General features: G+C 55.8%; 1 protein-coding gene across 1 annotated transcript in view; it reads right to left on the bottom strand.

The window, feature by feature from the left end:
• Positions 1-15,819, bottom strand: part of bcl3 (BCL3 transcription coactivator) — a 125,427-nt gene that overhangs the window by 14,377 nt on the left and 95,231 nt on the right. The window contains exons 4-5 of the mRNA XM_086003953.1: positions 12,425-12,626; positions 2,808-2,896 (exon numbers count right to left, since the gene is read on the bottom strand). Of these exons, the coding sequence (XP_085860079.1) occupies positions 2,808-2,896; positions 12,425-12,626 (291 nt within the window). The remainder of the gene's footprint in view (positions 1-2,807; positions 2,897-12,424; positions 12,627-15,819) is intronic.

Raw genomic sequence — 15,819 nt, 5'->3', positions numbered from 1 at the left:
TTGTATAGAATCCCATTAGCCCTAATCCCATTCCCCTCACTCCCTTTGTATAGAATCCCATTAGTCCCAATCCCATTCCCCTCACTCCCTTTGTATAGAATCCCATTAGGCCCAATCCCATTCCCCTCACTCCCTTTGTATAGAATCCCATTAGCCCCAATCCCATTCCCCTCACTCCCTTTGTATAGAATCCCATTAGCCCCAATCCCATTCCCCTCACTCCCTTTGTATAGAATCCCATTAGTCCCAATCCCATTCTCCTCACTCCCTTTGTAAAGAATCCCATTAGTCCCAATCCCATTCCTCTCACTCCCTTTGTATAGAACCCCATTAGTCCCAATCCCATTCCCATCACTCCCTTTGTGTGTGATCCCATTAGTCCCAATCCCATTCCCCTCACTCCCTTTGTATAGAACCCCATTAGTCCCAATCCCATTCCCCTCACTCCCTTTGTGTGTGATCCCATTAGCCCCAATCCCATTCCCCTCACTCCCTTTGTATAGAACCCCATTAGTCCCAATCCCATTCCCCTCACTCCCTTTGTATAGAACCCCATTAGTCCCAATCCCATTCCCCTCACTCCCTTTGTGTGTGATCCCATTAGCCCCAATCCCATTCCCCTCACTCCCTTTGTATAGAATCCCATTAGGCCCAATCCCATTCCCCTCACTCCCTTTGTATAGAATCCCATTAGCCCCAATCCCATTCCCCTCACTCCCTTTGTATAGAATCCCATTAGGCCCAAGCCCATTCCCCTCACTCCCTTTGTATAGAACCCCATTACTCCCAATCCCATTCTCCTCACTCCCTTTGTATAGAATCCCATTTGTCCCAATCCCATTCCCCTCACTCCCTTTGTATAGAATCCCATTAGGCCCAATCCCATTCCCCTCACTCCCTTTGTATAGAACCCCATTAGTCCCAATCCCATTCCCCTCACTCCCTTTGTATAGAACCCCATTAGTCCCAATCCCATTCCCCTCACTCCCTTTGTATAGAACCCCATTAGCCCCAATCCCATTCCCCTCACTCCCTTTGTATAGGATCCCATTAGACCCAATCCCATTCCCCTCACTCCCTTTGTGTGTGATCCCATTAGCCCCAATCCCATTCCCCTCACTCCCTTTGTATAGGATCCCATTAGACCCAATCCCATTCCCCTCACTCCCTTTGTGTGTGATCCCATTAGCCCCAATCCCATTCCCCTCACTCCCTTTGTATAGAATCCCATTAGACCCAATCCCATTCCCCTCACTCCCTTTGTGTGTGATCCCATTAGCCCCAATCCCATTCCCCTCACTCCCTTTGTATAGAATCCCATTAGACCCAATCCCATTCTCCTCACTCCCTTTGTATAGAATCCCATTAGACCCAATCCCATTCCCCTCACTCCCTTTGTGTGTGATCCCATTAGCCCCAATCCCATTCCCCTCACTCCCTTTGTATAGAATCCCATTAGCCCCAATCCCATTCCCCTCACTCCCTTTGTGTGTGATCCCATTAGACCCAATCCCATTCCACTCACTCCCTTTGTGTGTGATTCCATTCGACCCAATCCCATTCTACTCACTCCCTTTGTGTGTGATCCCATTAGCCCCAATCCCATTCCCCTCACTCCCTTTGTGTGTGATTCCATTAGCCCCAATCCCATTCCCCTCACTCCCTTTGCATAGAATCCCATGAGACCCAATCCCAGCCCCTCGAGCCTGCTCCGCCATTCCATCATGGCTGATCATCGACCTCAACTCCACTTTCCCGCCCGATCCCCATATCCCTTGATTCCCCTAGAGTCCAAAAATCTATCGATCTCAGCCTTGAATATACTCAACGACTGAGCCTCCACAGCCCTCTGGGGCAGAGAATTCCAAAGATTCACCGCCCTCTGAGTGAAGAAACTCCTCCTCATCTCAGCTTTAAATGGCCGAACCCTTATCCTGAGACTGTGACCCCTGGTTCTAGACACTCCAGCCAGGGGGAAACAACCTCTCAGCATCTACCCTGTCAATCCCCCTCAGAATCTTGTATGTTTCAATGAGATCACCTCTCGTTCTCCTTGTGTATTCTTCATTGTGCAGAATGGGCCTATATTCTCTGGAGTTTAGAAGAATGAGAGGTGATCTCATTAAAACTTACAAGATTCTGAGAGGGCTTGACAGGGTAGATGCAGGGAGGATGTTTCCCCTGGCTGGAGCGCCTAGAACCAGGGGTCACAGTCTTAGGATAAGAGGTCGGCCATTTAGGACTGAGATGAGGAGAAATTTCTTCACTCAGAGGGCGGTGAATCTTTGTAATTCTCTACCCCTGAATGCTCAGTCGTTGAGTATATTCAAGACAGAGATCGATAGATTTTTGGACTCTAGGGGATTCGAGGGATATGGGGATCGGGCGGGAAAGTGGAGTTGAGGTCGAAGTTCAGCCATGATCTTATTGAATGGCGGAGCAGGCTCGAGGGGCCGTGTGGCCTACTCCTGCTCCGAATTCTTATGTTGTTATGTTCTAAACTCTAGAGAGTACAGGCCCAATCTACTCAATCTCTCCTCATAGGACAACCCTCTCACCTCAGGGACCAACCCCATGGATCGTCGCGCCCGCCCCTAAGGCAAGTATGCACTTCCTCAGATTAGTTCCGATCCCGTCCCACTCTCACCACCACCTCTGTGCAGATTCCCATTGGTGGCCTTCCCTTCCTCAGCCGCCCTCCGATTGGCTGGGCGGGCTGCCCCCCCATCCCTTCGACCCGCTGACCCCAGAGGGCAAAGTTGAGAGGTAGCGGAGTGGCGAAAGGCTCCCCCCCCCACCGGCCGTACCACAGCATCGACGTCGGCGCCCTGCTCCAAGAGGTGCGAGACGATCTCCTTGTGCTGGCTGTTCACTGCGACGTGGAGCGGCGTGTAACCTAGGCAACAGAAGGCCCAAAAAGGAAAAAAAAACACAGGAGTGACATTGGCTAATGCGGCTTGTGATTCTGGGGGCTTTCTGAGCAGGTTTATTAATATCAAACTGCGTCGCAAAGCCCCAGATCTATAAATAATAACACACAGAGAAAGGAAGTGAAGAAAATTGTTGTTTTTTTCATATATACATTTATAACCTGACAATCCCTCAGGTGGGTGAAGCCTTCGAAATGCAGGAAAAGGCTCGAAGGTTGAGGGGAGTGGGAGGGATGGGGAGACAAATCAGGGAGTCCTGGCTAGACCGAAGCTCAGGTTAGGTCGGGCCGGTAAAAGGGGCAGAGGGAATCCCGGAGTTTTAAAGCTGTGGGCAGGACGCAAGTGAAATAAGGAACTTGAATTCCTACATTTCCCTTCACCACCTCCGGACGTCCCAAAGCACTTCACAGCCAATGAAGTACTTTTTTTGGAGTGCAGTCGCTGTTGTAATGTAGGAAACGCAGCAGCCAATTTGCGCACAGCAAGCTCCCACAAACAGCAATGTGACAATGACCAGATAATCTGTGTTTTAGTGATGTTGGTTGAGGGATAAATATTTCAAGGCCGCCTGAGAGGGCAGACGGGGCCTCGGTTTAACGACTCATCCGAAAGACGGCACCTCCGACAGTGCGGCGCTCCTTCAGTACTGCCCCTCCGACAGTGCGGCGCTCCCTCAGTACTGCCCCTCCGACAGTGCGGCGCTCCTTCAGTACTGCCCCTCCGACAGTGCGGCGCTCCTTCAGTACTGCCCCTCCAACAGTGCGGCACTCCCTCAGTACTGCCCCTCCAACAGTGCGGCGCTCCCTCAGTACTGCCCCTCCGACAGTGCGGCGCTCCCTCACTACTGACCCTCCGACAGTGCGGCGCTCCCTCAGTACTGCCCCTCCGACAGTGCGGCGCTCCCTCAGTACTGCCCCTCCGACAGTGTGACGCTCCCTCAGTACTGCCCCTCCGACAGTGCGGCACTCCCTCAGTACTGCCACTCCGACAGTGCGGCGCTCCCTCAGTACTGCCCCTCCGACAGTGCGGCGCTCCCTCAGTACTGCCCCTCCGACAGTGCGGCGCTCCTTCAGTACTGCCCCTCCAACAGTGCGGCGCTCCCTCAGTACTGCCCCTCCAACAGTGCGGCGCTCCCTCAGTACTGCCCCTCCAACAGTGCGGCGCTCCCTCAGTACTGCCCCTCCAACAGTGCGGCGCTCCCTCAGTACTGCCCCTCCGACAGTGCGGCGCTCCCTCACTACTGCCCCTCCGACAGTGCGGCGCTCCCTCAGTACTGCCCCTCCGACAGTGCGGCGCTCCCTCAGTACTGCCCCTCCGACAGTGTGACGCTCCCTCAGTACTGCCCCCCCAACAGTGCGGTGTTCCCTCAGTACTGCCCCTCCGACAGTGCAGCGCTCCCTCAGTACTGCCCCTCCGACAGTGTGGCACTCCCTCAGTACTGCACCCCGACAGTGCGGCGCTCCCTCAGTACTGCCCCTCCGACAGTGCGGCACTCCCTCAGTACTGCCCCTCCGACAGTGCAGCGCTCCCTCAGTACTGCCCCTCCGACAATGCTGCGCTCCCTCAGTACTGCCCCTCCGACAGTGCGGCGCTCCCTCAGTAAAGCCCCTCCGACAGTGTGGCGCTCCCTCAGTACTGCCCCTCCGAGAGTGCAGCACTCCCTCAGTACTGCACCCCGACAGTGCGGCGCTCCCTCAGTACTGCCGCTCCGACAGTGCAGCGCTCCCTCAGTACTGCCCCTCCGACAGTGCGGCGCTCCCTCAATACTGCCCATCCGACAGTGCGGCGCTCACTCAGTATTGTCCCTCCGACAGTGCGGTGCTCCCTCAGTACTGCCCCTCTGACAGTGCAGCTCTCCCTCAGTACTGCCCCTCCGACAGTGCAGCACTCCCTCAGTACTGCCCCTCCGACAGTGCAGCGCTGCTCAGTACTGCTCCTCCGACAGTGCGGCGCTCCCTCAGTACTGCACCTCCAACAGTGCAGCACTCCCTCAGTACTGCCCCTCCAACAGTGCAGCACTCCCTCAGTACTGCCCCTCCGACAGTGCAGCGCTCCTCAGTACTGCTCCTCCGACAGTGCGGCGCTCCCTCAGTACTGCACCTCCGACAGTGCAGCGCTCCTCAGTACTGCCCCTCCGACAGTGCGGCGCTCCCTCAGTACTGCCCCTCCGACAGTGCGTTGCTCCTTCAGTACTGCCCCTCCGACAGTACGGCGATCCCTCAGTACTGCCCCTCCGACAGTGCAGCGCTCCCTCAGTACTGCCCCTCCGACAGTGCGGCGCTCCCTCAGTACTGCCCCTCCGACAGTGCGGCGCTCCCTCAGTACTGCCCCTCCAACAGTGTGGCGCTCCCTCAGTATTGTCCCTCGGACAGTGCGGTGCTCCCTCAGTACCGCCCCTCCGACAGTACGGCGATCCCTCAGTACTGTCCCTCCGACAGTGCAGCACTCCCTCAGTACTGCCCCTCCGACAGTGCGACGCTCCCTCAGTACTGCCCCTCCGACAGTGCAGCGCTCCCTCAGTACTGCCCCTCCGACAGTGCAGCGCTCCCTCAGTACTGCCCCTCCGACAGTGCGACGCTCCCTCAGTACTGCCCCTCCGACAGTGCAGCGCTCCCTCAGTACTGCCCCTCCGACAATGCGGCGCTCCCTCAGTACTACCCCTCCGACAGTGCCACGCTCCCTCAGTACTGTCCCTCCGACAGTGCGGTGTTCCCTCAGTACTGCCCCTCCGACAGTGCGGTGCTCCCTCAGTACTGCCCCTCCGACAGTGCGGCGCTCCCTCAGTACTGCCCCTACGACAGTGCGGTGCTCCCTCTGTACGGCCCCTCCGACAGTGCGGCACTCCCTCAGTACTGCCCCTCCGACAGTGCAGCGCTCCCTCAGTACTGCCCCTCCGACAGTGCGGTGCTCCCTCAGTACTGCCCCTCCGACAGTGCGGCGCTCCCTCAGTACTGCCCCTCCCGACAGTGCGGCGCTCCCTCAGTACTACCCCTCCGACAGTGCGGCGCTCCCTCAGTACTGCCCCTCCGACAGTGCAGCGCTCCTCAGTACTGCCCCTCCGACAGTGCGGCGCTCCCTCAGTACTGCCCCTCCGACAGTGCGGTGCTCCCTCAGTACCGCCCCTCCGACAGTGCGGCGCTCCCTCAGTACTGCCCCTCCGACAGTGCGGCGCTCCCTCAGTACTGCCCCTCCGACAGTGCGGCGCTCCCTCAGTACTGCCCCTCCGACAGTGCGCCGCTCCCTCAGTACTGCCCCACCGACAGTGCGGCGCTCCCTCAGTACTACCCCTCCGACAGTGCAGCGCTCCCTCAGTACTACCCCTCCGACAGTGCGACGCTCCCTCAGTATTACCCCTCCGACAGTGCGACGCTCCCTCAGTACTACCCCTCCGACAGTGCAGCGCTCCCTCAGTACTACCCCTCCGACAGTGCAGCGCTCCCTCAGTACTACCCCTCCGACAGTGCAGCGCTCCCTCAGTACTACCCCTCCGACAGTGCAGCGCTCCCTCAGTACTACCCCTCCGACAGTGCAGCGCTCCCTCAGTACTACCCCTCCGACAGTGCAGCGCTCCCTCAGTACTACCCCTCCGACAGTGCAGCGCTCCCTCAGTACTACCCCTCCGACAGTGCAGCGCTCCCTCAGTACTACCCCTCCGACAGTGCAGCGCTCCCTCAGTACTACCCCTCCGACAGTGCAGCGCTCCCTCAGTACTACCCCTCCGACAGTGCAGCGCTCCCTCAGTACTACACCTCCGACAGTGCAGCGCTCCCTCAGTACTGCACCTCCGACAGTGCGACGCTCCCTCAGTACTACACCTCCGACAGTGCAGCGCTCCCTCAGTACTGCACCTCCGACAGTGCGACGCTCCCTCAGTACTACACCTCCGACAGTGCAGCGCTCCCTCAGTATTACCCCTCCGACAGTGCGACGCTCCCTCAGTACTACACCTCCGACAGTGCAGCGCTCCCTCAGTACTGCACCTCCGACAGTGCGACGCTCCCTCAGTACTACACCTCCGACAGTGCAGCGCTCCCTCAGTACTGCACCTCCGACAGTGCGGCGCTCCCTCAGTACTGCCCCTCCGACAGTGCGACGCTCCCTCAGTACTACACCTCCGACAGTGCAGCGCTCCCTCAGTACTGCACCTCTGACAGTGCAGCGCTCCCTCAGTACTACACCTCCGACAGTGCAGCGCTCCCTCAGTACTGCACTGGGTGTGTCAGCCTAGATTTTTGTGCTCAAGTCCCTGGAGTGGGACTTGAACCCACAACCTTCTGACTCAGTGGTGAGGGTGCGACCCACTGCACCACTGGCTGAGAATGAAGTGCTTTTGGAGTGTAGTCACTGTTGTAATGTAGGAAACGCGGCAGCCAATTTGCGCACAGCAAGCTCCCACAAACTGCAATGTGATAATGACCAGATCATCTGTTTTAGGTGATGTTGGTTGAGGGATTTATATTGGACCCAGGACACCGGGGAGAACTCCCCCCTGCTCATCTTCCAATAGCGCCATGGCCATAATGCAGGCCGACTCCTCCAGTGCCACTACTGAGAGAGTCTGAGTATCCAGGAGTGATTGTCCTGGGGCCAATATTTATCCTTTAACCAACATCACTAAAAACAGATGATCCAGTCATTATCGCATTGCTGTTTGTGGGAGCTTGCTGTGTGCAATTTGTCTGTCGTGTTTCCTACATTACAACAGTGACTACACTCCAAAATGAACTTCATTGGCTGTAAAGCGCTCTGGGACGTCCTGAGGTGGTGAAAGGCGCTATAGAAATGCGACTATTTCATAGACCCATAGAATCATAGAATGATACAATGCAGAAAGAGGCCATTTGGCCCATCATTAATGTGCCGGCTCTTTGAAAGAGCTCTCCAATTAGCCCCACTCTTCCCCTTCTCTTCCCCCGTGGCCCTGCACATTTTTTTGCTTCAAGTGTTTATCCAATGCCCTTTTGAAAGTTCCTATTGAATCTGCTCCCACCGCCCTTTCAGGAAGCATGTTCCAGATCACAACAACTCACTGCGTTAAAACAATTCTCCTCATCTCCCCCTCTGGTTCTTTTGCCGATTATCTTCAATCTGTGTCCTCTGGTTACCGACCCTCCTGCCAGTATAATCAGTTTCTCCCCACTAGTCTATCAAAACCACTCATAATTTTAAACGCCTCTATTAAATCTCCCCTTAACCTTCTCTGCTCTAAGGAGAACGACCCTGGCGTAAGAAAACGACTAGGCACTTGGTCTAAGCGTTAAACAAAGCTTTAATCAACTGTTTTACAACATGGCGGTCCAGTTGTGTCCTTCACTAGTTCCTGTTAAGAATGTCCTGCGCAAGCTGGGCCCGTGCCCGAGTATTTATACTCTCCCTGGACAGCGCCACCCGCAGGCCGCTCAGTACTATTTCATATGTCTTTCTTTCATAAATGACTGATTCATGTCAGACCCCAAATGCGAGCCTTTCATTCATCCTTTTACTCCCAGTCTGTTGGTGCTGCTCATGATACGGGCCCCTATGAGCATGGCTACCAGCTTACGTGTGGGTGAATGGTGTGAGTGGGGCTTGTCTCTGGCGCCTTGTGCCTGGGTCCCGAGGTTCTGCTTGGCATCGCCCTGGTTTGTGCAGAGAGGGCGCTGGGATTTGTGCCAGGGTTTTGGAGGTAGCTCAGGCTGACGTATTATCTGGCAAGCGCTCCCCTCCTCTGTCCAGAGCGTGGCACTCTCCTGGCTGTGTGGGCAAGTGATTGCCAGCAGTTCTCTTGCTGGGGAGTGAGGTGAAGGGAGAACAGAGATCCAGCGGCACGTCATAGAGGCTTGGCCATCCCAGCATGCACTACAGTGCTGAAGGGCCTCTGCCAAAGCCACAGGCATCCTGAGTGCTGGGAGACACACACAGCAAGTCCCGGCGGCCCACGGAGCGAAAGCAACAGAAAACACAGGGAAGGGAGAGAGAGATAGAAATGGGGACAAGAGGGGGGATGCAGAATAGGACAGCGGACACTGCCCACAGACGATGTGATAGAGGCAGTCACCTCCCTTTAGTGTGAGTGTGTGTGTGTGTGTGTGTGTGTGTGTGTGTGAGAGTGTGTGAGTTTGTGTGTGTGAGTGTGTGAGAGTGTGTGAGTGTGTGTGTGAGTGTGTGTGTGTGAGAGAGTGTGTGTGAGTGTGTGAGAGTGTGTGAGTTTGTGTGTGTGTGTGTGTGAGTGTGTGAGAGTGTGTGTGAGTGTGTGTGTGTGAGAGTGTGTGTGAGTGTGTGAGAGTGTGTGAGTTTGTGTGTGTGAGTGTGTGAGAGTGTGTGTGTGTGTGTGTGAGTGTGTGAGAGTGTGTGTGAGTGTGTGTGTGAGAGAGTGTGTGTGAGTGTGTGAGAGTGTGTGAGTGTGTGTGTGTGTGAGTGAGTGTGTGAGAGTGTGTGAGTGTGTGAGTGTGTGAGTGAGTGTGTGAGAGTGTGTGAGTGTATGAGTGTGTGAGTGAGTGTGTGAGTGTGTGTGTGTGTGTGTGTGTGTGTGAGTGAGTGTGTGTGTGTGAGTGAGTGTGTGTGTGAGTGTGTGTGAGTGTGCGAGAGTGTGCATGTGAGTGTGCGTGTGAGTGTGTGTGTTTGTGAGTGTGTGAGTGTGAGTGTGTGAGTGTGTGTGTGTGTGTGTGAGTGTGTTTGTGCATGAGTGTGTGTGTGTGTGAGAGCGTGCGTTAGTGTATGAGCGTGAGTGTAAGTGTGTGAGTGTGTGCGTGCATGAATGTGTGTGAGTGTGTGTGTGCGTGAGTCTGTGTGGTTGAGTGTGTGTGTGTGAGTGTGTGTCTGTGTGTGTGGGAGTGTGTGTGTGAGTGCGTGTGAGTTTGTGTATGTGTGTGCGTGAGTGTGTAAGTGTGTGAGTGTGTGTGTGAGTATGTGTGTGAGTGAGTGTTTGAGAGTGTGTGAGTGTGTGTGTGAGTGAGTGTGTGTGCTTGTGTGGTTGTGTGTGTGAGTGTGTGTTAGTGTGTGCATGAGTGTGTGCGAGTGTGTCTGTGTGTGTGAGTGTGTGTGAGAGTGTCAGTGTGTGTGTGTTTGAGTGTGTGTAAGTGTGAGTGTGTGTGTGAGTGTGTGTTAGTGTCTGCGTGAGTGTGTGTGTGTGAGTGTGAGTATGTAAGTGAGTGTGTGCTTGAGTGTGTGCGTGTGAGTGTGAAAGTGTGTGCGTGTGTGCGTGTGAGTGTGTGAGTGTGTGTGAGTCTGTGTTTGACTCGAGAAATGGATTCTATTTAAATTACAGTAAATTGAAAAATTGCCTATAAAAATAAAATCTAAATGACAGAACTGTTGTTGAATGGTGAGAAAACCGCGAGTGCATTACTTAGAAAGGTGAAGTCAGCGCTAAGCCAGGCGGTGTCTGTTTTTAGTGAATCGCTGGTGCAGTCAACGAGTCGTAACAAGAACAGAAACTATTCAAATCAGCCATCTGCTACGTCTGAGTAATGAGAGCTGGTCATCCGTAAGTAACTCCCCGTGGAACTCAGAGGGTCAAGCTCGATATCAGAGCTCCCAGCACAGGAAGATCCCAGTGCCCCACCCTCTTGCGAGATTCAGAGCGATCTCCTGCCCTCCCGCCCTCCCCTCCCTCCTGCCTCACTCGTTCACTCCCTCCCTGCCTCCCCTCCCTCTCCTCCCCCTCACTCACTCCCTCCCCTCCCTCCCACTCCTTCCCCCTGACTCACACAGTGCCAGCTGTGGCTCAGTAAGTAGCACTCTCTCTCTCTCTCTCTCGCCTCTGAGTCAGAAGATCGTGGTTTCAAGTCCCACTCCAGGGACTTGAGCATGTAAAGCTAGGCTGACACTCCAGCGCAATGCTGAGGGAGCGCCACACTGTCGGAGGGGCAGTACTGAGGGAGCGCCGCACTGTCGGAGGGGCAGCACTGAGGGAGCGCCGCACTGTCGGAGGGGCAGTGCTGAGGGAGTGCCGCATTGTCGGAGGGGCAGTACTGAGGGAGCGCCGCACTGTCGGAGGGGCAGTACTGAGGGAGCGCCGCACTGTCGGAGGGGCAGCACTGAGGGAGTGCCGCACTGTCGGAGGGGCAGTGCTGAGGGAGTGCCGCATTGTCGGAGGGGCAGTACTGAGGGAGCGCCGCACTGTCGGAGGGGCAGTACTGAGGGAGCGCCGCACTGTCGGAGGGGCAGCACTGAGGGAGCGCCGCACTGTCGGAGGGGCAGTGCTGAGGGAGCGCCGCATTGTCGGAGGGGCAGTACTGAGGGAGCGCCGCACTGTTGGAGGGGCAGTACTGAGGGAGCCCGCACTGTCGGAGGGGCAGTACTGAGGGAGCCCGCACTGTCGGAGGGGCAGTACTGAGGGAGCGCCGCACTGTCGGAGGGGCAGTACTGAGGGAGCACCGCACTGTCGGAGGGGCAGTACTGAGGGAGCCCGCACTGTCGGAGGGGCAGGACTGAGGGAGCGCTGCACTGTCGGTGGGGAAGTACTGAGGGAGCGCCGCACTGTCGGAGGGGCAGTACTGAGGGAGCGCTGCACTGTCGGAGGGGAAGTACTGAGGGAGCGCCGCACTGTCGGAGGGGCAGTACTGAGGGAACGCCGCACTGTCAGAGGGGCAGTACTGAGGGAGCGCCGCACGGTCGGAGGGGCAGTACTGAGGGAGCACCGCACTGTCGGAGGGGCAGTACTGAGGGAGCGCCGCACTGTCGGACGAGCAGTACTGAGAGAGCGCCGCACTGTCGGAGGGGCAGTACTGAGGGAGTGCCGCACTGTCGGAGGGTCAGTACTGAGGGAGCGCCGCACTGTCGGAGGGGCAGTACTGAGGGAGCGCCGCACTGTCGGAGGGGCAGTACTGAGGGAGCGCTGCACTGTCGGAGGGGCAGTACTGAGGGAGCGCCGCACTGTCGAAGGGTCAGTACTGAGGGAGCGCCGCAGTGTCGGAGGGGCAGTGCTGAGGGAGCGCTGAACTGTCGGAGGGGCAGTACTGAGGGAGCGCCGCACTGTCGGAGGGGCAGTACTGAGGGAGCGCCGCAGTGTCGGAGGGGCAGTGCTGAGGGAGCGCTGCACTGTCGGAGGGGCAGTACTGAGGGAGCGCCGCACTGTCGGAGGGGCAGTACTGAGGGAGCGCCGCCCAAACCCACGACCTCTACCACCTAGAAGGACAAGGGCAGCAGGCGCATGGGAACACCACCACCTCCAAGTTTCCCTCCAAGTCACACACCATCCGGACTTGGAGGTTTTTTGGCCACTCCTTCATCGTCGCTGGGTCAAAATCCTGGAACTCCCTCCCGAACAGCACTGTGGGAGCACCTTCACCACACGGACTGCAGCGGTTCAAGAAGGCGGCTCACCACCACCTTCTCAAGGGCAATTAGGGATGGGCAATAAATGCTGGCCTTGCCAGCAACGCCCACATCCCAAGAACGAATAAATAAAAAAGTTAACTTATCACCAACACCCTCACCAATTAATTATCAAGGTGTGTGTGCAAGGTCTGGAGGCTGGGCTGGAGAGAGAGGACCTCCTGCCTTCGGCTTACCGTCGTAATTCCTGATCTCCAGGTCGATGCTCTCCTGCCCGCTCCCCAGCAGGGACTGCAGGCACTCTAGGCTGCTGTGCTCGCAGGCCAGGTGGACCGCCGTCTGCCCGTTGCGGTCCAGGAGCACCCGAGAGGCCCCGTTGGCCACCAGTTGCCCGACGACACTGTTCTGCTTCGTGATGACCGCAAGGTGTAGCGGAGTCTAGGAGAGAGAGAGAGAGGGAGAGAGGGAGGTGTGAGGAACGAGACCGCTGAGCGTAACGAAAAAGACTTGTGCATTTCAAGACCCCGGGGCCTTAAGAAAACTACTAGGCACTTGGTCTAAGCGTTAAACAAAGCTTTAATTAACTGTTTTACAACATGGAGGTCTAGTTGTGTCCTTCACTAGTTCCTGTTAAAGAATGTCCTGAGCAAGCTGGGCGCGTGCCCGAGTATTTATATTCTCCCTGGACAGCGCCACCCGTAGGTCGCTCAGTACTATTTCATAAGTCATTCTTTCATGAATGACTGATTCATGTCACCCGGGATGTCCCAAAGCGCTTCACAGCCAATGAAGTACTTTTCAAGTGCAGTCACTGTTGTAATGTAGGAAACGCAGCGGCCAATTTGCGCACAGCAAGCTCCCACAAACAGCACTCAGATAATTCTGTTTTAGGTGTTGGTTTGAAGGATAAATATTGGCCCCGGAACATCAGGGAGAACTTCCCCCTGCTCTTCTTCCAAATAGTGGCTGCGGGATCTTCTATATCCACCTGAGAGAGCAGACGGGCCTCGATTTATCGTCTCATCCGAAAGACGGCTCTTCTGACAGTGCAGCGCTCCCTCAGTACTGTCCCTCCGACAGTGAGGCGCTCCCTCAGTACTGTCCCTCCGACAGTGCGGTGCTCCCTCAGTACTGCCCCTCCGACAGTGCGGCACTCCCTCAGTACTGTCCCTCCGACAGTGCGGCGCTCCCTCAGTACTGCCCCTCCAACACTGCAGCGCTCCCTCAGTACTGCCCCTCCGACAGTGCGGCGCTCCCTCAGCACTGCCCCTCCGACAGTGCGGCGCTCCCTCAGTACTGCCCCTCCAACACTGCAGCGCTCCCTCACTACTGCCCCACCAACAGTGCGGCGCTCCCTCAGTACTGCCCCTCCGACAGTGCGGCGCTCCCTCAGTACTGCCCCTCCGACAGTGCGGCGCTCCCTCAGTACTGCCCCTCCGACAGTGCGGCGCTCCCTCAGTACTGCCCCTCCAACACTGCAGCGCTCCCTCAGTACTGCCCCTCCGACAGTGCAGCGCTCCCTCAGTACTGGCACTGGAGAGTGTCGGCCTGGATTATGGGCTCAAGTCTCTGGAGTGGGACTCGAACCCATGACCTTCTGATTCAGAGGCCAGAGAGTGCTACCCACTGCGCCACGACAGACATGAATGTTTGAGGTGCCTGGACAATCCACACGAAACACTGGACGACAACCAATGAGGCTCAAGATCCAGGTTGACAATCCCAACATGTCCCGACTCTCCGCGGAACCAAAGTTCCTCTTATATTACATATCATTTTTTTTTGACCATTCAAGTGTTTTATTTATACAGAGGGACTATTCGTCGTGCTTTTAGTTGCCTGTCGTAAGGTTAGACTTCCAGTCTCCCATGAGGAACCACATTTGTGCAAAGGATTAATAGTTCTGACGTCTTTCTCTGGGATTCCGTTCCCCTCTTCTCAAGGCAACAAAAACAACTTGTATTTATATAGCGCCTTTTACGTAGTAACACGTCCCGAGGCACCTCACAGGAGAGAACATCAAACAAAAAATTTGACACCGAGCCACATCAGGAGGTATTAGGGCAGGTGACCAAAAGCTTGGTCGAAGAGGTCGGTTTTAAGGAGTGTCTTAAAGGAGGAGAGAGAGGCGGAGAGGGAATTCCAGAGCTCGGGGCCCAGGCGGCTGAAGGCACGGCCACCAATGGCGGAGTGATGGAAATTGGGGGGATGCGCAAGAGGCTGGAATTGGAGGAGCGCAGAGATCTCGGAGGGTTGTGGGGCTGGAGGAGGTTACAGAGATAGAAACATAGAAGATAGGAGCAGGAGTAGGCCATTCGGCCCCTCGAGCCTGCTCCGCCATTCAATGCGATCATGGCTGATCATCCAAATTCAGTACCCAGTCCCTGCCTTCTCCCCATATCCCTTGATCCCTTTAGCCTTGAGAAATATATCTAACTCCTTCTTGTATATATTTAATGAATTGGCCTCAACTGCCTTCTGTGGTAGAGAATTCCACAGGTTCACCACTCTCTGGGTGAAGAAATTCCTCCTCATCTCTGTTCTAAATGACCTACCCCTTATCTTTAGACTGTGACCCCTGGTTCTGGACTCCCCGACCATCGGGAACATCCTTCCTGCATCTAGTCTGTCCAGTCCTGTTAGAATTTTATAAGTTTCAGTGAGATCCCCTCTCATTCTTCTAAACTCCAGCGAGTATAAGCCCAATCGACCCAATCTCTCCTCATAGGGAGGGGACGAGGAAGCCTTGGAGGGATTTGAAAACCAGGATGAGAATTTTGAAATGGAGCTGTTGCCAGACCGGGAGCCAATGTAATACAGCGAGCACAGGAGAGGCGAGGGTGCAGGGGATAGGTATTAAAATGTTACCTGGGGTGAGGGACTTCAGTGACGTGGAGAGGCTGGAGAAGCTGGGGTTGTTCTCCTCGGAGCAGAGAAGGTTAAGGAGGAGATTGACCAGAATGGTCCCAGGGATGAGGGACTTCAGTTACATGGAGAGACTGGAGAAGCTGGGGTTGTTCTCCTTAGAGCAGAGAAGGTTAAGGAGGAGATTGACCAGAATGGTCCCAGGGATGAGGGACTTCAGTGACGTGGAGAGACTGGAGAAGCTGGGATTGTTCTCCTCGGAGCAGAGAAGGTTAAGGAGGAGATTGACCAGAATGGTCCCAGGGATGAGGGACTTCTGTTATGTGGAGAGACTGGAGAAGCTGGGGTTGTTCTCCTTAGAGCAGAGAAGGTTAAGGAGGAGATTGACCAGAATGGTCCCGGGGATGAGGGACTTCAGTGATGCGGAGAGACTGGAGAAGCTGGGGTTGTTCTCCTTAGAGCAGAGAAGGTTAAGGGGAGATTGACCAGAATGGTCCCGGGGATGAGGGACTTCAGTGATGTGGAGAGACTGGAGTAGCTGGGGTTGTTCTCCTTAGAGCAGAGAAGGTTAAGGGGAGATTGACCAGAATGGTTCCAGGGATGAGGGACTTCAGTGATGTGGAGAGACTGGAGAAGCTGGGGTTGTTCTCCTTAGAGCAGAGAAGGTTAAGGGGAGATTGACCAGAATGGTCCCGGGGATGAGGGACTTCAGTGATGTGGAGAGACTGGAGAAGCTGGGGTTGTTCTCCTTAGAGCAGAGAAGGTT

Source organism: Somniosus microcephalus, chromosome 12, assembly GCF_052327205.1.
Source record: "Somniosus microcephalus isolate GS21.2 chromosome 12, FLI_Smic_1.0, whole genome shotgun sequence".
In the NCBI taxonomy this organism is placed as follows: Eukaryota; Metazoa; Chordata; class Chondrichthyes; order Squaliformes; family Somniosidae; genus Somniosus; species Somniosus microcephalus.
Note: the sequence above shows the minus strand (reverse complement) of the source record. Positions and strands in the feature narration are given on the sequence as shown.